Genomic DNA, 22,423 nt, shown 5'->3' on the forward strand with positions numbered 1-22,423 from the left:
GACGACTAGGTCGCATTTGATAACTTAAATGCGTTTCAAGAAGTTTAAGACAACAAAACATTTAGTCCCTTTCGTGGCGGATGTCAGTTTTCCAATTATTGTGACAAGCTCTAGGTGGAAACAATTTATCAATTTCTCAAACAAAGAGAGTGATAAATAATTGCAGAGGCTAACAATCAAATAGAACGAGAAGTGTAAAAGGGAAATGACTATCCCTTTTCGCTGCGCAGAGATTCCCTTTCCTTCAATCATCATCAACTGAAGGCACTGATAGAGAGCGCGTTGCTTCACTTACACGCCGGAGCCAGTCCCCAAGGACTCTCCGAGCAACCCCATACAGCCTCCCTCACTCCCTTCCCACTCCAAACAACTCAGGACATGTTCGATCAACTTGCCCCAGCCATAAATTCTGTGGATGTCCCCTTTGTCTCCTGCATCGAGGATTGTCTTTTGTGGAAACAACCCTGTATGTAGGATCAACATCAGAGAAACGTGTCACATGCCCATATAGCCGGAGTTGATGTTTACTAATTATGCTGGTATGAAGTCATACCAGCGATGCCACGTAAATATCCAAATGAACTTAGTACCAAAGACATCGAGACGCCTCTTCAAGTTAGCATTCAAAGTCCATGTCTCTCAGCCGCACAGCAAGACAGGGAACACAAGTGACTTGAAGATTCGAATCTTAGTCCTCCTGAATAGATAACGACAATGCCATGTACTCTGGTTAAGCGAGTCCATAATGCCATGGGCAATGTCAATCCTTCGAATCACTTCTTGATATGACCCACCCCTGTCATGTACTACACTACCAAGTATGTAAAGCTTCCCAATACCTCAATGTCACTACATGCATGGACAGACTGAACTCTGTCATCCAGTAATCCCCAAAACTCCTGGACCTTGACCTTGGTCCAGGAGACCTCAAGTCCAAGCGGTCTCGCCTCACTGTGCAGTGATCCGAGGGCTGCAACCACTGATCTAGATATAACTGGATCACGGATCGCTGTCGAGATTATGAGGTCGGCGGCAGCCATGATGTTAGTACCAAAACAAAGTCGCGCCACGCGATCACTGATCTGATACAATTACAGTTCTCGGCAGCTTTCGCTCCCATATACATATTCAACGATCATTTTACAATGCCAACTTGTGCTGCATTCAACTGCACCAACCGGAGAAAAGGTGGATGTGAGCAGTCCTTCCACTCGTAAGTAAATTAAAGTTTTATTACCCAAAACATCCCGATACCCATCAACAAATGATGCGGCCATCAGGAGCCATAAAATGTTGCCCACCAACTGTTTTGTTAAGTGTTGTCATGTTAATGCTTTGTATTTATTATCGTAAGAAATAGAGATCTAGCAGCAACCCATTTGTCACGAATGTAATCGTGGCAATAGCAGGATAGATATTTATCATTTAAAAATATCTTATAAGGCTCAAACGCTGTCCAGAGCTGTGTAGGTGTATAAAACCAGTTGTTCTTCCTGATTACATGTGTAGGCTTTTTCTATATTGTGAAGTGTGAGGAATTCATATTAGATGGGCTGAATTACTATTCGGGGCCCGTTCAAAAATTATGTAACGTTTTTTCTGGTGAAATTCGACACCCCCCACCTCATGTAACATTGCGTAACACTGGGTGTTACATCTCCCTGTATTACATAACACTGATTACAACTAATTACAACTCGGCACCCCCATCAAGTGTAGGCCAGATCCGCCAAACACCCCTCCCCCTTGACTTCTCACCAAAACATACTCATTTTTATTTGTCCTGTGTGAAATTGTTTACGATTGCATCAAAGAATGAAACATGGTATGATGTTTTTGGATTTTTTTGCTCGATATTTATTGCTCGATCTGTTAAGGATATGCTATTTCAGTGCATAATTTATGACATAAATTAATAAATGAATATAAATAACCATTATTAGCGTTGCGTAGCGCTGTTGAAAACACCCCCACATCCTCGTAACGCATCGCATCTACCATGCACCCCCCCCCCCAGCGTTACATACTCTTTGAATGGCCCCTTACATGTTCATCACTTTAATGCGATATTTTACTATTTGAAACAATTTAGATCATAGATATGACAATTTCTCTATCTTTCCACATGTTCGACACAACCCCGGATTCTAACCACATCGTCAATTTGATCAAGTGTATCGTCACGTGCTTCTGCAAAATCTGCAAAATCAGGCTCCATCATATCTCCAAATTATATTCTCAAAAAGTAACCGGTGTCAAAGTGAGGAAGGAGTTATCAAAACTTGTTTTATTCAAGCACCAATAACGATAAGCAGTACAGTAATCAAATGTTATAGGGATATTTATTCCGTTAAATGCTAGTATAGATCTATTATTATCCCCATAATATTTTGACTATATATCATTATCCCATTTGTTGTCTGTGTAACATTCCCTTGAAGTTATAATATATACTGGAATTATAATTTGTCAGTGCCAACTCATCCATATACATGCACAAGTTTATGTATATAAATGGTTATTTCTGCTAGAGGTAATAAATATAGATATATTGTTTTATTGTGATGATGCTATTTTGATATACACCTTGTATATGTATGTACGTACGTATGTATGTATGTATGTATATGGAGGGCCCAGCAGCGACGAATTGTGTGGCCATTATATACCCAATCATGCTTGGATCACAGGCCACGAGAGTAACACGACAGCTCCCATGACACTGGTCTAAAAATGGTGTTATAATGACCGGCGGAGCGGTTCACACTAGCTGTTTTGGTACTTCCATTATGGCGGCCATGTCCCGCCTGCCGGCCTCACTCCTGGGGCAGCCCACGGCCCGTATACGCTATCCAGGTGTTATATAGATCAGTGGCTGCAACCAAGACCCACAACGACTCCGCAAGAAGCACAGCATCATCAGCGAGCACAAGGTCCGTGACCTTGGTGTTGCCAATAGATACATTGCAACGTCATTGAGCAACAACTCTGTACAATACCCAGTCCATGCAGGCATTGTAAAGTGTTGGGGTGAGGACACACCCTTCCACCACTCTTGAATTAACAGAAAAGAAGTTAGACACGCCTCCTCCACATCTCACAGAACTCTCTGTCCCAGAGTATAAACCAGATATCAAGTCAATAGCTCTTGCAGGAATCCTGCTGATCCGCAGAAGATCCCAGAACACTCTATGATGCACCGAGTTAAACGCATTCTTGAGATAAACATAAGCTGTCAAAAACCTCTGTTGAAACTCACGCCGATGCCCTACAAAAATGCAAAGCGCTAGGATCCGATCAGCTGTTGATTGTTCAGGCCTCTGAAATTTTAGCAGATGTGAACGAACCCACGTCAGTAGTTGATGGGCAAGCACCTTACTCGGGGCGCTGAACTGTGTAATGCCGCGGCAGTTGTTGCAGTCCTACCTGTCCCCTTCCCCCTTCAAAATAGGGACGACCAGACCCTTTTTCCAGTCAGAGGGAATGATAACGGACTTCCAGATAGCAGATAGTACCACAAGCAACACAATCATGGCCTCTACTCCAACTTTCATCAACTCCGCATATGTTGCAAATGCCTGTTGCCCTTCCACCCTTCAACTTACAGCCAAGACCTTTGTCAGAGAGGACGGAGATTCGTCTATCGGTGGATCAGGAGCCACCACCTGAGCACCATAGAGGGGAAGCTGTCCACTTGGAGGGTCACCCATGAGTAACTGCACAAAGTACTCGGCCAAAGGGCTACACCCCCCACACCTGGTACTAGCTCGTCATCAGCTGTTCGGATTGTGCTCCTCTAGGTCACAGATTTGGAGCGGAGTTTTTCAGGGTCCGATGAGCAGACCTGAAGTCATCTGCAAATGCCTCTCGACATCCTCGGCGATTCCCCTGACGCTCTTCTAATCCATTCTCATGAGAACTATAGTTCGCCATTTTTTAATCCTGTATTGGTCCAGGTCCTCAACCATTCTGTCAGCACGGCCCAACTTTATACTCTCTATGTCTCCCGCGACGCCACATCATTCCTTAACCTTGGATGCTCTCCAACACACTCCTCGGCAGCTTTCAGTTTCGCGTTTAAAAGTGTCCCATAGTTCTTCAGGGTCCAAGTACTTCAAATCAATTAGAGGCTACTACTGCATACTCCTGGGCACACGCATCATTCCTGAATATCTCCAGATGAGACCAAGTCTGAATGTTGTGACCACAAGTTTATGATCGGTCCCAAAGAATTCGACACTTCGATAAACCCTGAAGTTCTGTAGGATCTTCCAGCGAGAACTAACAATCATGTGATTGATCTCCGCCGGCATTACTATATTTTGTCTATTGGTGTGGCTCTCGTCTCTGGAACCAAGAACCGCCCAGTCTCATCCTTCTGGACTTTGTAAAGTTCAGAAGGAGAGGACGGTTATCTTCCTGATTCCAGAACCATGGGAGGCCAATACTGTACATAATTCATAGCCAGCTCTGTCGGTGTCAGTAACCACAATGAAGTCGCCCAAAACAACAAGTGTATCTTGACATAGAACATTTTCTCTTCAAGCTTATATGCCTCAGTAGGAGCATATACTGCAATAAGATAGATGAAGCACAATGTGTGCTTCAGCCTCACCAGCATCATACGCTCATCAACCGGAGTAACCTTTACAGCGATATGCTGTAGTCGGCTAAATATGCCTACAGCTACTCCCGTGCGGTGGGTCCCATCGGTTCGGCCGAGCAGAAGTAGGTGTAATTCTCACTACTGATCTTGTTGTTGCCTAGTCTTCTCACTTCTGAGAGACCCACTATATCCAATTTAAGCTCCCTAAGTTCCACCGATGAAAAGAGAAAGAATGTTCTATGCGCCCACACGGAGAGCCCGCCGGAGATTAACCCCGGGCCTGGCTCGACGCGTTTGTGCCTCATTTGCATCATCTCCGGTAACCCGCACAGCGGGTTTAGTTATTTTGACGGAGGAAGGATGCAAGTTGTCCCCACCATACGTGCCCAGTATAGTTGCCATGAATCTATTATGCCTGTGATTCGCCCTCCCACGCCCGCACCCGCCACCGAGCCCAACGAGGGGAGTCCTTCGGTTCAATATTATCGTCAAGGGGGAGCCAAACCAAATGTGAATATCAGTGAAAGAGCCAATGTACATATTATTTGTCAAGAGTGATCAGAGCGGCAAATACACACAATTTGACTAGTCAGTGGCAAGAGCAGTAGGCTACATCTTACCCTGTCCAGTTCCATTCCTGATCTTTAACGCCTCTACAATATAATTTACCTGCTCTCTTACCCAACATTAATCTATATTGCTCTCTGTACATCCCTCAGCTTTGGATCCAGCATCGTCAGTTTCCAGCACATCCGTAGATCATAGCTGGGAATGCATAGATTGTATACTTTTCGTTTCAGACATACTCGGCGAGGTAAAGAATATCACAATGTTTACATATTTGCCAAATATTTTCGAAACAATCATTATACGTATTTTTATTATAGTGAGACTTCTAGAATCATCTGCAATACATGATTTTGTGATATTTCCTATTATAAGTGAAATAAGTATGCGTAATTTAACCTGTTTTGGTAAACATTTCAGCATTTTACTTCGTTGTGCAAATTGTATAAAGATACATAATTGAATTGATAATATAGAGATAATCTTCGTATTCATTTTTTTTTTTTTTTTAGAATAACCACGGACGTGCATGTATATCGATCATAATGGATCGACGGCGTTTTAATTTGTCATTCGAATCATTGCTCGATTGAGTTGATTTAGATACAACAAAATCGAATTATTATAAATATATTCATCGTCCAAATATACTAGATATTTTCTCTCCCATTTCATCCTCATTTGCATATACTTTTTATTTTTCTCTTTCTTTTGTTAGTGAATGTCTACCTTGTGTAAACAAACAACATGGCGTCTGCTGTAGGTGAAGGGTCTGACGGGAAGCCTTCATTTTCATTTAGGAAAAGGGGCAACAAGAATTTTAGAAATAGGAGATTAGAGGAAGATGATGAACTTGATGAAGAAAGTGATTCGCTAAGGTAAAGCTAAAGTGAGGCCAAGGTAACTTGTTATTTGATAAAACGGGCTTAGGTTCTTTATGTGTGAATGTCACAATGTGTTACTGTAACTGTTACTCTGTTACTGTGATAATGTTATTTGTTAAAAATTTACCTTTTTAACCTTATTTTGATTATTTTAGAGGATTTGAGAATGGTATTGAAATTTGACCAAATTTTTGTGTAAAAGCAACAAGAAAAGGCACAGTATTGGGTTCATTTTATCTGGCCGTTGACCAAATTTTGGCACAAATAAACATTGAAAATATTGGGTGTACATAATGATAATAACACATTTAACCTTTTATAAGTTTATCGTGTGTAGGCCTGTGATTCACCATAGTCATGGATCATGTGTTGGACCTGTGATCAACAGTTATTTCCTATTACCCAACCAGAAGAGAGCTCAGCTAATTTATATATATGACTGATCTGTGGATAATAATGTTTTGACCTTACATACACATACACCCTGAACTCCCCAACCATGAGAGTTGAAGTAAAGACTCGCACCACAGCGATATTAAAATTATTTAAGCCCTGGGTGGGATTTGAACCCAGACTGCCATAGTGATGGCTGCGAATGCTACCACTTCGCCATCGAATTGTGTGTTCTCATTTTGTTTCCCCCTTTCTTTTCTTTGATTTTACTCATTACTGGGTCCATTAACCCCTTTGTTACCGACCCGTCAACCTTACGTAAACAAACGTTTCAAACCGTCCCACGAATGGCTGGAGCCTTATGTTTGTAAACACAGACACTTGCCACCACGTGGGTAGAAATAACCCAGAAACCGAGGCCTTGAGAGCCCTCAATACACACAGCTTATAACTGTGACACGTGTGTGTCACGGGGAGCACGCTCGGTTCCTGGCGGGTGCATTCAGCCGTGACACACAGGTGTCACTAAACACACATCCGGTACTCAAGGGGTTAATGCCTTGTTTTGAAAACTAAAAAGGAATATTTAATAGCTGCATCAATAATGTACAGAATAACTTCAAACATTAAGTGATACATCTTCAATTTATCCCTATATTTATGAGGTACAAGCTGTGATCACATTATCACATACAAAGATGCTGGATGGTACAAGGGTCCTTGCTAGATTGTTGTAACCCCAAACTTTATCACAAAGGATCTTTGATCATTCAATCAATCTGTTGCCCCACATCTTATTCATACCAGTATCACCCCACAAGTTCAGACGGTCAATTAATGATAGCCGGAGGAGTAAGCCAATGCTGGCTCATTTGATACCCATCTGCATGCTTGAACATTGGTCCTAAGCATGACTTGAAGGCCTCCACTGACTTAGCTGAGACTGTAACTCATTCTACTCTTTGATGACTCATTGTGAGATGTATTTTAGATCCATTTTTAGAAGTGCACACCTTAGCAATAAGAAATAATAATTTTGTAAATTATAATACATTATTCTTGGCATACATATACCAAGGCTTTTTCCCCCTTACAAGGGGGGTAGCCAAAAAGAAAAAGGCACAAAATCACTCCCACGCATTCCACCCCTGAATACACTCCACACCCCTCCACCCTCCCTCTTATCTTAGCACCTCCTGAATGACAGGTCATCCCTGCACCTTGTCCACTGCCCTGGGTCAGAAGCAGTGTCGCAAGACACAGCACATCCACAGCAAGGCCGCTTCATTAAATCGGTGACCCCCCCTCTCCGTCCCCCCATTGCATAAAATGAGAGGACAGGGAGAAATCCCTTCGGGCTGCGTCAAATTTTGCTCACACATATTACCTCACCCCCCATCCACCCGCCCATTCCACCTCATGCTATTATTCTTGGCAGAAATCAATAATTGAAAAAGTTGCTAAAAGCTGTAAACAAACAAATGTAGCCATTTTGACTACTTGAGGCACCATTTTTGTTTTGGTAGAGGTGGAGGTCGAAGAAAATAAAGTATAAATTTGTCTATTCTAACCTAACCAACTTACTTAACCTATCCTAACCTACCTAACTTAACCTGCGTTTAATAATGTGCTACCTGTAATTCTAGAGGTTATCAGGTTGTCATCATCATCTCTGACCTCTGAATCTGTCAAAACAAAGATGGCATCCAGAGGAGTCAATGCAACTTCATTTGTTTCTGCATAGCTTTTAGCAACATTTTCTGTTATTGATTTCTGCCAAGGAAAATATCTATTACATTGATGCATTATAATTTACAAAATTAATATCTAATTTTCTAATGCTATATCATGTTGGTGTGCACTTAAAAAAAAATACTGTATTTTCTTACATTCAGTCATGGTCTCTATATATAAGTTTTTAGAATGTGTCTCAGTTCTATTACAGTACCATACAAACACATTTGACACTTCATTCTTTTTGTTACATTTGAGATATCTATATTTTTTATGTAATGATTATATTAGGTTAAGATTAGGTCAGGTGATATTAGGTTAGGAGTTATTGGACAATATACATTTCACATTAAATATCCATGATTATGTGATTCTGGGATTTTGCTGTGTCCTCTTGTTGGTCCTTAACTAAATATAAGAAACTCTCTTGGTTTTAGTTCTTCCATTCCTTTTAATGTCTTGAAAACTTGGAATAGGTCACTTTATAAGCATCTTAACCTCTTCAATACAAGTCAAATTCTTGCTCACAGCATCAGATGCCAAATGTACAATGATTTGATTGTGCATCACACTACTCATGTTGTAAGATATAAAGTCACTGCTGTATTACTTGTTTTCTTTCACTATGAGTAATAATAAGCACTGAAAATGTGATCAAGACAGTTCACAGAATTCAGGGGTCACTCAGCTACAACTACAAAATAAATATAATCAAGACACTGATGCCGGTATCCTCATATACTCACTCACACCTCATGACACCTATGTAGCTGTCATCGTATGGAAGAGGTTAACTCCATAGTCTTCTGATTGGTCTTTTTAATCTCTATTCATGTGTCTCATATTAGTCTACAAAGCATTTTTGTCATTCTCCTTTGGACCTTGTCTGTTGTCAGTATCACTTTGATCTTGATCTCTGTGGATGGGTGACCCCCTTATGACCCTATCTTCATTCTTAAGAGACTTTATTTTACGTATTCAGTATTAATTTATATTTTACCTGGAGTTATACTCTGAATCTTAAAGTGAGGTAGAATGGTAAGAGCTGTATTTCAAAACCAAATATTTTGGACACTAAGATAATGTCAACCTTTGTTACACTTTAGACATATCGTAGAACTTTGAACAACACCATGGAAAGCCAGAGTTCCCTCACTTTTCTCCTAAAATCAAACAATAGTCTATCTTTATACCAAAGGGTTTTTCCTGATTATAAGAGGTAGCCAGCCAAGGCATGCACCCACCCACAACCATCCGATCATCACCCATTTTCTTCCCTTTCATCTTAGCTCCTTATGAATAAAGGGTCATCCCTTTCTCCTACCCACTGTCTGAGTCATAAGCAATGCAGCATGACTCAGCACATCCACAGCAGTGCCAGCTACTTCATTTACAGCAACCTTCTTTCTTTGTTCCCTGAAGTGAAAACAGAGAAGATGAGGAGAAATCCCCTCAGACCACTTCAAACTATTCTCCCCTCACACCTATCCTTTGCCTTCTCCCTTCTCTCTTCATCAGATACAGTATCCCCCTTTAACTCAAGGCCCCTCTACCACATCCATCTCATTCTTTGTCTTCCCCTCAATCCCACTCCATCTAGCTGTCTTTCACACCTCCTTTGCTAATCTTTCCTCACTCGTTCTCTCCATGTACCCAAATCATCCCAATATTCTTCCATCTGCCCCATTTGCCAGCTTCCTTTCCACCCCTGGTTTCCTCCTTACCTTATTTCTCACCCTATCCATCCTCACAACCTCCCATACTTCTCAGACATTTCATCACAAACACATTTAAATTTCTCCTTTTTGCAAGCAATCAGCAATCAAACAATAGACTGCATATAATTCATCTTGCAGCCATTGCATGTGCAGGTCATAAGAAAAGATTGGATTTTAAATATTGAGTGCATTGTCAATAGTACACTAAATCATAAGATGGTTATGTCAGGGAATTTCATGAATAAAATGGTAAAGGAATTGAAATTCACCAAATAAAGGAAGTAGCTTTGTAATTGCTCTCAGATGACTCCTCATGGAAGAGTGTGAAGACCAATGGTGTCATCTCAATTGTTTCATTAAAACTCACAATAGTATTTCCTCCAATATTATGACTTGACAAAAGGGAAAAGTAGGTTTTCTTCTTAATCATGTAAGTGAATACAAGGGGAAGAACAAATTATGGTGTAATAGGTGACAAATATCCAAAGCAGAATGAAGATATCTGGTATAAGAACAGAATCTGTAAATGTACTGAATTCATCATTATGTGTTGTAACAAGTTCAGGGCAGCCTAATGAAGATGGTTGTTGAATCTTTTAACATGCAGGATCCTTTAACCTGAACAAATTTGCACACATTCCTGAACAAAATATGTGAATGCACAAATTTGTGGACAAGTAAAAGATGCAACTTAACTTATCTGAAAAATAAGGAATGTACTAAAAAAGATTTACTATGAACTATGAATTAGAATGATATAGTTATATCTAACCTTATTTTCTTGAATTCTAGTGCAAAACTTGAAGAAGGTAAAGTACTTCGAAAATATCGACGGCGGCAATGTGGCGTAAGTGCGGAAGGCCTTATGGTTGGGGAGAAGAAAGAGGAAGAAAAGGAAGATGTAAGTAGAATTTATACTCTTTTCATTAGCAGCAGGACCAATGACAGGTACCTGCTTGTGGTGGTCCTCCAATATGGACAGCAAAGCTGCCCATCTTCAAAACCTGTCGACCCACACTATCTGGAGGTGTCCTTTGGGGCTGACATTCAGTTGCTGGACTGGGCCCAAGATCTGTCTTTATTAATCCTATCTGTATTTCTTATACCTTTTCACATACAAAACTGATATCTAGTGAGCAGTTCTTCCTCCTTCTTTCAGCCAGTGACTAAGAAACAAACCCACATTAATACAACACAGACAACAGTCCATAGTTTCTTCCCACAGATATCTAGGGGAGGCCCCAAGGATCCTTGCCAGTCATTGTGTGGTTAGCAACAACAGTAATTATTATTATTATTATATTATTATTATTGTTATTATTGTTGTTGTTGTCTGCTGTCTGCATGAGACTAAAATTAAGATTTGTACATACCTTTGATATTGATGGACATGTACTTTAGATATTAATTTTATCCATCAATAGATGACTGAAATGAATTGTACTTCATTACATTATATTTTTTCCTGTTAATGTACAGGGATGTATATAAACTCAACTTAGTGAAAAAAAAAATAGTCACATACTAATCAAACACCAGGCTCCTCCAGACATCAGCCCTAGAGCAATTCCTTTCACAGCCAAGAACCACATTAGCATGTCTTTGTTCAGACCACCATCCACTTTTAAAACAATACCAACACTTATTAGGCCTAGCCACAGATGCAAATTACCCCAGAAGCAGTCACCACATGGAAGACTTCAAACACCTCATCTTACATTGCCCTACTCTAGTCTTAACCAGCTAGTAACACAGTATTTGTGCCTTGAGTGACTTCTGATGCTGGTTACTTGAGAGCCATGGATGTTCCACAAGAGACCTAAGGCAGCAGATTGATTGATGTCATCATAAAGTTAATTATCTGATAAATTTCTAATTTTATTCATGGAAACCAGGATGATCCCTTCAAAACCAAGACTGGAGGAATGTTGGATCTTAATGCTGTGAAAAATGCAAAGAAGATGGATGATGCATATGACACAGGCATTGGTACAGCCTTTTCTGCAGAAACTAATAGGAGGGATGAGGATGCAGAAATGTAAGGATACACCATATTGTGTTTGTATTTATTTAATTTTAATACAAATTTAGAATCATTTAGGACCTAAGCCTTAGGTGATATAGCCCAAGCTGAAACAATATATGAATTAGAATCCAGATGTGGTAATTGAAAATTAAGGATATAGACCAGAGATATGCAACCATTTGCATGCATGTCAAATGTGGCATGCCATTGACTTTTCAATGGCATGCAAAACCCAGGCTCACCCAAGAAAATAATGAGAGATAAATCATCAACTTCTTTGGTGAGTTTTGTATTTCAATTTAGCATAATGTGATTTGATGAATTACATACACACACACACAGATATAGAAACAATGTATGCAAACACTATTCAAGATTTTAAGAAAAAACTTGATGCTGAAAGATACAAAGATGGGTCACCACGAGCATAGCTCCCTTCCCGTATAATACAACTAGATAAACTAGGTAAATACACACACACACATAGCTAGAGCTGCACACAAAGGCAAAAATGACCTGTAAATAAAAATTACCTCACTAAATTTTACATTCATTCAATCTGATATGACTCTCAAATCACACTTACAATATTCTTTAGTTTCACCTTTAGTAAGTTAATTAATTTTTTCATTTGTTTATTCTGTTTGTGGGACAAGTATGAGTGTAGTAGTTTCAGAGGGATCAATTTGTCAAGTGTAGTTGGGAAGGATTATGAGAGGGTTTTCATTGAGAGGATTAGGAGAGGAACAGAGGGAATAATTGGTGAGGAACAATGTGGGTTTAGGACAGATAGGGATTGCATGGATCAGATTTTTGTGGTAAGGCAGATACATGAGAAAGCTTTAGGAAAAGGTAATGATGTTTTTTGGGTCTTTATGGATTTGGAAAAGGCTTATGACAGGGTAGACAGGAAGGTACTGTGGGAGGTATTGCAGATATATGGGATAGGAGAAAAGCTGTTAAGAGCAGTCAAGAGTTTTTATGAGAGTAGTAGAGCCTGTGTTAGAATTAGAAATGGAGAGAGTGAGTGGTTTGAGGTAAAGGTGGGACTTTGCCAGGGATGAGCTGTCACCTTGGCTGTTCGATTTATACATAGATGGGGCGGTGTGAGAGGTAAATGCAAGAGTAATGGGCTGGGGATTGGAGATGGTTAAAGGAAATAGAGAAAAGAGGGAAATAAGCCAGTTGTTGATTGCTGATGACACTGCACTTGTGGTAGGATCAGAGTAGGGATTAAGGAAGTTTGTGTCAATTTCGGAAGGTGTGCAAAAGAAGGAAGTTGAGGATAAATTGGGTAAAAGTAAGGTGATGAGATGTACAAGGGGAGAATGTGGCAGCAAATTGGAAGTGAATATCAAGGGGGAGAGACTGGAGGAAATGGATAGTTTTAGATACTTGGGTGCAAATGTGGCAGGAAAGAGTGGAGTGGAGGTGGAGGTAGAATGTAGATTGAGAGAAGCAAGTAAATGCCTTGGAGGATTAAAAAATGTAATGAGAAATAGACATTTGGGAATGGATGCTAAGAGGAGATTATATGGAGTGATTGTGCCAACAGCACTGTACAGGCCAGAAACATGGAACATAGAGAGGAGGAGTTTGAATGTGTTTGAAATGAGGTGCCTGAGAAATATGATAGGGGTTACTAGGCAGGATAAAATGAGAAACAAGGAAGTGATAAGGAGAGCAGGGGTAGAAAGGGAATTGAGAGATAGGGATGATGAAAGAGAATTGGGATGGTTTGGAGATGTGGAAAGATTAGTAAAAGAGGTGTGGAAGGCAGTGGGTGAAATGGAGGGATGACCCATCATCCAAGAGGAGCCAAGATAGGAGGGAGGGAGGAGGGTGAATGGGAGTGAAGTATGTGGGGATGGAATGGGTGGGAGTTGATTTTATGGCTTTGTTTTTTGGCTACCTCCCTGGTAAGGGGGAAATAGCTAATAGTATACATGTTTGTTTTTATTTATTTATTTATCAGTTTTATTTTTTAAGGTTCCACCAATACTTAAAAGATAGTAAATAGAAATATATTCCCATCAATTTTGGTTGGCACATGAGATAATTTTTGTATCAAAGGTTAGCTGATTATGATACACATCCTTAACCCATTAAACTCCGATGACAAGATTCTTGTCATTTGGTCAAATAAAACAAAAAATCATAAAACACCAAAATGTTTGATCAAACACCAGAAAAATATGACGTCAGTAGTCCTCGCTTGTTTTATGATTTTTTGTTTTATTTGACCAAATGACAAGAATATTGTCATCGGAGTTTAATGGGTTAAACAGTGGCCTACCCCTGATATAGGCAAAGTAGGAATGTACATGAATTTGAGGTTAGGTATAATGATTTGGAAAGTAGGAGACAGGATCCTATGAGCATTGCCCCTTTCCTTTATACTACAGTTAGGTAAATACACACATTTCTTTTATTGATAAATTTATTAGATGATAAACATGAGTTTTTCTGAATTTAGTAGAATTCTGCCCCAACCCTGATGTCACACAAACAAATACCTTACATAGCATATCAGCTGTCATTAGTTTCTTAGATATATTGAATTATTACAGGCAGAAATTTATTGAAGAAAATTTAGCCAAATCTAAAGGAATAAGAAAAGATGATGATAACAAAGAAGGGAATAAATACCTATCGCCTGAGGAGGCAGCACTCAATTCAGTGCCCTCCTTCCTGCGAGAATCTTCCTCCAAGAGAAGTGAAGAAATGTTAAGTAACCAGGTATGTTGGAAATCAGGAACAAATTAAAATCCTAGTTTTTGATAGTGAATATAGTTTTTTTTAATTTTGTGACTTCAGTTTGCAAGTTTGGATAAGATTTAAATTGTTATTTATCTGCCAATAGATGCTGAGCGGCATTCCAGAGGTTGATCTTGGTCTTGATGCTAAGATACGTAACATTGAAGCAACAGAAGATGCAAAGCAGAGATTACTCAAAGAGAGTATGATGAAGAAAGATCTTCCCTCTCAGTTTGTACCCAAGAACATGGCTGTCAACTTTGTACAGCACAATAGATGTAAGTAAATATTGCTTTTTGCTAGACATATTCAAATGGGTAATATGTACATTTGTATTCAAGAACTTGAATTTTGTTCACAAAAATGTTTATATTAAGAATATCTATTTATACATGCATACATATACTAAAGTTCTTTTCCCCCTTACAAGGGAGGTAGCCAAAGTCAAAGGCATAAATCCACTCCCACCCACTTCATCACCACATACTCCACTCCCATTCACCACCCCTCCCTTCATCTTTTCTTGGTTCCTCCCTGTATCTCACCCACCGCTCTGGGTCAGAAGCAATGTAATAAGTCACAGCACATCCATGGCAAGGCTGCTTCATTTAATTGGCACCCCCCCCTCTGTCCCTTCATGCAGAATAAAAGAATATAGGAAGAAATCTCTTCGGGCTACACCAAAATATCGTTCACACATACTCCCTAACCCTCCCATCACCCCACCCACTCCCATGCATCACAGCATCATCCATACACAACTATTCTCCACTCACCCCTATCTTCTGTCTTTTACCCCCATCCATCCATCTCATCCTTGGTCATCCCCTCATGTTCACTCCATCCACCTTTCCCTTCCACACTTCTTTTACTAATCTTTCTTCACTCATTTTTTCCATGTGTCCAAACTGTCCCAATACTCTTTCATCAACCCTATCTCCCAACTCCTTTTCCATCCCCATTCTCCTCCTCACCTTGTTCCTCACTCTATCCAGCCTAGTAATTCCTACCATACTTCTCAGACATTTCATCCCAAACACATTTAAACTCTCCCTCTCTTATGCTCCATGTTTCTGCCCCATACAGTGCTGTTGGCACAATCACCTCTTCATAGAATCTCTTCTTAGCATTCCTGAATGTCTATTTTTCATTACACTTCTTAATCCCCCAAGGCATTTACTCACTTCTCTCAATCTACATTCTACCTCCACCTCCACTCCTCCCTTTGCCGCCACTTTCGCCTAAGAGTATCCAAAGCTACCACTTCCTCCAGCCTCTCTCCTTTAATACTCACTTCCAATTTGCTGCCACATTCACCCCATGTACATCTCATCACCTTACTTTTACCCACATTTATCTTTAACTTCCTTCTTTCACACACCTTCCCAAACTGTACCTAACTTCCTTAATCCCTCCTCTGATACTGCTACAAGTGCAGTGCCATCAGCAAACAGCAATTGGCTTATCTCCCATTTTCTTTAACCATATCCAATTCCAAGCCCATTACCCTTGCACCACCCCATCCATATATCAAAAATGATGAAATTTTCACACTGAATGCGAATCAGACAAGAAATAATGGTCTCAAACTTCCAGGAAGTAGATTTAATTTGGAAGTGGGTAGAAACAACTTTGCCATGTAGTAAATGAATGGAATAGACTTCCTACAGAGGCAGTGCAATGAAGTACAGTTCAAAGTTTTAAGACTCATTTAAATAAGCACCTAGGAAATATGTTTAATGCCTGCCTTTTTTTTATTATTGTTATTTATTTATCATTATATGATTATTTTTTGTTATTTATGTATTGTTTATTATGAATTATTATTGTTTTTATTTTGCACCATTACCTATTTATTTTATTCATTTATCTACTTCTTTGTTTATATTTTTCTGCATCTGACGTAATTATGAACCAAAAGGTCTCCTGTTGGCATGTTCTTCCTTTGTAATCCTTTGTAAATTGAACAGCCATGGTAACATGACACATCCCTGGCGAAGTCCCACCTTTACCTCAAACCACTCTCTCTCTCCATTTCTAACACAGGCTCTACTACTCTCGTAAAAACTCTTGATTGCTCTTAACAGCTTTCCTCCTATCCTATACACCTGCAATACCTCCCATAGTGCCTTCCTGTCTACCCTGTCATAAGCCTTTTCCAAATCCATAAAGGTCCAAATAAAAAACTTACCTTTTCTTAAAATGTTCTCATAAATCTGCCTTACCACAAAAATCTGATCCATACAACCCCTACCTGTCCTAAACCCACTCTATTCCTCACCAATTACTCCCTCTATTCCTCTCCTAATCATCTCAATGAAAACCCTTCCTCAACCCTTCTGAACTACACTCAACAAACTGATCCCTCTGAAACTACTGCACTCACACTTGTCCCCTTTTCCCTTGTAAAGTGAAACTATACAGGTACTCCTCCAGTCCTCTTGACATTCTACCCTCTTTTAGACAAACATTAAACAACCTCATCAGCCAGTCCACCATCACTGTACCTTTCTTTTTTAGACACTACGCATGACACCCATCTAACCCAGGTGCCTTCCTGTTCTCATTATTTTAATAACTGCCTTCACCTCATCTTTTCTTATTTCTCCTCCATTTTCTTCATTCATCACGGTCATTTTCTTTGCGCCTCTCACTGTAACTACCTTTCCCTCCCTACCCTCCTTTACATTTAGCAACTCCCTAAAATATTCTGCCCATCTTCCTCTTACTGCCCTCTTCCATTATCATCTCTCCATTTGCACCTTTTACCTTTTCTTCTCTATTTGATTTGCCTCCCCTTCCTCTCTTAATTTCCTTCCAAAACATTTTTTTATTACTTTAAATTTTTTTTCATACTCTTACCCCATTTCACATCTGCTCTCCTTGTAGCCTCCTTTATCTTATGCTTTACTTCTCTTCTTGTACCTCTCATATGATTCTCTCATCCTATTTTGCAACTGCGTTTGTGAGTGCTCATATCTTCTCTACAACCTTCTTTGTTTCATCATCCCACCATTCACTACCCTTTTTTTCTGTTTCCTCCCATCCTCCTTGTTCCACACACTATCTTTGCACACTTTATGACTTCCTCCTTGAACCATCCCCATTCCTAGTTCTATTTCATCCTTCACCCCCTCCCACTCATCTCTCAGCTTCTTCTTCTTCTCCTTTTCTTTTGCATTTAAGTAGTTTACTCTAAGCACATCCCTACCTACTGTCCTTTTCCTCTTTCTCCATCTATCCTTCACTCTCAAGTTGCCTTCCTCTAAAAAATTATCTGATATTCCACCACTCTCTCCCCGTAGAACATGTACATCCAAAATTCCTGCTCTTCTCCTGGTTACCACTATATAGTCCATTAAAGCCCTATGTACCACCCTTTCCCATGTATATTTATGGTTGACTTTCTTCCTCAACACTGTATTAGCGATTGCCAACTTTCTAGACATATCTCCACCATCAACTCTCTGCTATGATTTTTTTCTGGCACTCCACCCTTCCCAACCACTCCATCAGTTGGTTCATCTCTTAATCTAGCATTGAGATCTCCCAATACAACTACATTGAAATTTCTCCCTAAACCCTTTATACACTATATCCTCAACATTCTTCTCACTACCAGGCCTTTCACCTTCATCCACATTAACCTTGAAGAAATCTCCTTCCTCTCTACCACACAATTACTTATCTCTTCACTCACTAATATAGCCACCTTTTCTCTCCCTCATCCTCTCTTCATTCCTGATACCCCAATCTATTCCCAAACTCAAATTCACCCCTCCCTTTCAACTTAGTTTCACTCAATGCCAGCACATCCATCTTTCTTCTCACAACATACTGCCTATCTCTTCCCATTTTTCTTTAATTTATTTGTCATTATTATATTTTTTCCACATATGACCTAGTTATGGACCAAAAGGTCTCCTGTTGGCATGCTCCACTTTTGTAATCCTTTGTAATTTACTCCCATCTATACCATACCCACATACATTAAATCACCCAAACCTTAGTGTTCTGGTTGGAAAACTCCTCCAAAACCCTCTTATGCCTTTGCCTTTGCCAGGAATGCCCTCTTTGGGGCTACAGAGAGTAGGATACTTAGTCTTAACCCTGTCTCATTTTTACTGCATTTTCTGACTCAAGTGGGAACACTCGATGGCAACATTCTTTCTCCCCTACCACAGGGTTTGGAAAAAAGGAGATCTATATTCAGAGAGGTGGTACAGGACAGTATTAAGAGTGGGGGGGACAGCATAATAGAAGGACAATCACAGTATAATAAAGTAGCATCATTTCTCTGTGAATAGAGGTTTCCTCTGTCACAGACAAAATGATGTGTGGCTCTGGGCTATAGGGGCACCCCAAATAGACCCTATAGTATCAGCTGCATACTACTGAGCAGATTTTAACCTCACAATAACATGCAGCCAGTACCCCAGATGGGGCAGTTTGTATACCTATCTATATATATATATCCATACAAAGGGCTTCTTTCCCCTTTTAATATAGGTAGCCAAGTCAAATGAATGCACCCATTCCACTCCTATCCATCACCCTTGTTTCCCACTCATTGTAGCTCCTCATACATGAATACATATACCAAAGGCTTTTTCCCCCTTACAAGGTAGGTAGCCAAAAAACAAAGGCATAAAAACCATTCCCACCCATTCCATCCCTAATACACTCCACTCCTCTCCCTCTTATCTTGCACCTCCTGGATGATGGATCATCCCTGCATCTTGTCCACTGCCTTGGGTCAGAAGCAGTGTTGTAAGACACAGCACATCCACAGCAAGGCCGCTTCTTTAAATCGGCGACCCCCCTCTCTGTCCCCCCCATACAGAAAAGGAGAAGACAGGGAGAAATCCCTTCAGGCTGCATCAATTTTTTTTTCACACATACTACCTCATCCCCCACCCATTCCACCTCATGCATCACATCATCATCTATATACAACCATTCTCCATTCACCCCTGTCTTCTGTCCTCTCCCATCCTTCCTCAACAGACATTCCCCTCTTCCCCAAAGCCCCTTTTACCCCATCCATCCATCTCATCCAAGGTTGCCCCCTCATGTTCAATCCCCCCACATCTCTTTTACTAGTCTTTCTTCACTCATTCTTTCCATGTGTCTAAACCATCCTAATACTCTTTCATCCACCCTATCTTACAACCCCCTTACCACCCCCATTCTCCTCCTCATTTCTCACTCTGTCCAGCATAGTAACCCCTATCATACTTCTCAGACATCTCATCTCAAACACATTCAGACTCCTCTCTTATGTTCTATGTTTCTGCCCCATACAGTGCTGTTGGCACAACCACTCCTTCGTACAATCTCCTCTTAGCATCCAATCCCAAATGTCTATTTCTCATTACTCTTTTTAATTCACCAAGGCATTTACTTGCTTCTCTCAATCTACATTCTAACTCCATCTCCTCTCCTCTCTTTCCTGTCACATTTGCACCCAAGTATCTAAAACTATCCACTTCCTCCAGTAGCTCTCCTTTAATGCTCACTCTCAATCTGCTGCCAATTTCACCCCATGTACATATCATCACCTTACTTTTACCCACATTTATCTTCAACTTCCTTCTTTCACACATTCTCCCAAACTCTGTCACTAACTTTCTCAATCCCTCCTCTGATCCTACAAGCGCAGTGTCATCCACAAACAGCTGGCTCACCTCCCACTTTTCTGAACCATCTCCAATCCCTGACCCACCACCCTTGCATTTACCACCCCATCCATGTATAAGTTGAACAGCCAGGGCAACATAACACATCCCTGACGAAGTTCCACATTTACCTCGAGCCAATCACTCTCTCCATTTCTAATCCTGACACACGCTCTGCTACTCTCGTAAAAACTCTTGACAGCTCCTAGAATCTTTCCTCCTATCTCGTATATCTGCAAAACCTCCCACAGTGCCTTCCTGTCTACCCTGTCATAAGCCTTTTCCAGATCCATGAAAGCCCAAAAAACATCCTTACCTTTTCCTATAGCTTTCTCACATATCTTACCACAAAAATCTGATTTACACATCCTCTACCTGTCGTAAATCCACACTGTTCCTCATCAATTACTCCCTCTGTTCCTCTCCTAATCCTCTCAATCAAGATCCTCCCATAAGCCTTCCCAACTACACTTAACAAGCTAATCCCTCTGAAAGTACTACACTTACACTCCTCCAGTCCTCTGGCAATCTACCCTGTCTTAAACAAACAAGAAATAACCTCACCAGCCAGTCCATCATCACTGTACTGCCTTTTTTCAGACACTCTGCATGACATCCATCCAACACAGGTGCCTTACCTGCTCTCATCATCTTAACTGCTTCCACCTCATCTCTCCTTATTTCTCTTCCATTTTCCTCACTCATCATGGTCATTTTCTTAGTGTTTCCCACTCCATCTAACTTTCCTTCCCTGTCCTCCTTCACATTTAGCAACTCCCTAAAATATGCTACCCATCTTCCTCTTACTGACTTCTCTTCCATTATCATCTCTCCACCTGCACCTTTCACCTTTTCTTCTCTACTTTATTCGCCTCCTCTTCCTCTCTTAATTTCTCTCCAAAACATCTTTTTATTACTTTCAAAATTTTCTGTCATACTCTTACCCCATTTCACATCTGTTCTCCTCTTTGCCTCCATTATCTTATGCTTTACTTCTCTTCTATTTTCTTTGTACCTCTCATATGACTCCCTCGTCCTATTTTGTAACCAATCTGTGATAGCTCGCTTCTTCTCTTCAACCTTCTTTGTTTCCTCATCCCATCACTCACTACCCTTCCTCTAGCTCCTCATGGTTTGTCAATTTCTTTGTCATGCAGGCAAAGTTTAACCTTTATATATAGGACATTTGATTTGACTACTTTTTGTAACCACCTCCAAACCTTTTTCAGTTAATCTTGAAGAATCGGGACCTCCCAAGAAAAAACACAAGAAGGTAGAGGAGATCATTGAACCAGTGGTTGGTGGTGGTGTAAAAATCTTTACAACAGCACCAAAGAAGGCTCCAGGAGAAAAAGCAACAGATGATTTCCACTATGAGAAATTCAAGAGACAGTTTAAGAGACATTAAAGTAGAAAAGGCATATGGTCTCAACATATGTCAGTAGACAAGGGTCAAAGTATCTTACAATAAATAATAGATTTTCATTGTTTTTTTATTGTATTCCTTTCACCTTGAACTGAATACAAAATTCACTGATCTCTGTTTATTCATTGATCAATTATATATCTTATATGGCATACTGTAGTTCAAGGATGAGAAATGGTACAAAGTATCATCATTTACATTCCTTGTACTTTAGCATATACTCTCTCCAGGACCACAAACTACAAGTACAATAATTTACATTTAATTAGTTGATTGTTGCCTCAAGTTTCTAAGTACTTTACTCTTGTAATTCAGCATATGCTCTCTTCAGGACCACAATCATTTACATTTAATTGAATGCTGCCTTGAGTTTCACGAAGTGGAAAACCAGCAGCCCCACAATGGCTGGCAATAATCCATGGGCCTTCCCACAGATCTCCCTGGTAAGACTCTTTGGACTGATGTCTGTGTTGTGTTATGCCCCTTAGAATAGTTGGGAATGCTCCAACATGTTGCTGGCCTCCCAGCAACTTTTGAGTCATGGCCACCAATGTGACTGAACACTTGGTCTATATAACTTAGCATAGTCAAAAGTACTCCACCACATTGCCTGCCTCCCAACAACTTTTGAGTT

General features: G+C 40.2%; 1 protein-coding gene across 1 annotated transcript; it reads left to right on the plus strand.

Annotated features, from left to right (window-relative positions):
- The first annotated feature begins 5,893 nt into the window (after positions 1–5,893).
- LOC143029211 (splicing factor C9orf78) lies at positions 5,894–21,848 on the plus strand. The gene is made up of 6 exons (XM_076191782.1): positions 5,894–6,051; positions 10,695–10,803; positions 11,798–11,940; positions 14,499–14,667; positions 14,792–14,963; positions 21,593–21,848. The coding sequence occupies exons 1-6, from the start codon at positions 5,921–5,923 to the stop codon at positions 21,769–21,771; spliced, it is 903 nt and encodes a 300-aa protein (XP_076047897.1). The 5' UTR covers positions 5,894–5,920; the 3' UTR covers positions 21,772–21,848.
- Positions 21,849–22,423: the final 575 nt, after the last annotated feature.

Source organism: Oratosquilla oratoria, chromosome 10 (genome assembly GCF_046742065.1).
Source record: "Oratosquilla oratoria isolate Oo_2021 chromosome 10, ASM4674206v1, whole genome shotgun sequence".
Classification (NCBI taxonomy): domain Eukaryota; kingdom Metazoa; phylum Arthropoda; class Malacostraca; order Stomatopoda; family Squillidae; genus Oratosquilla; species Oratosquilla oratoria.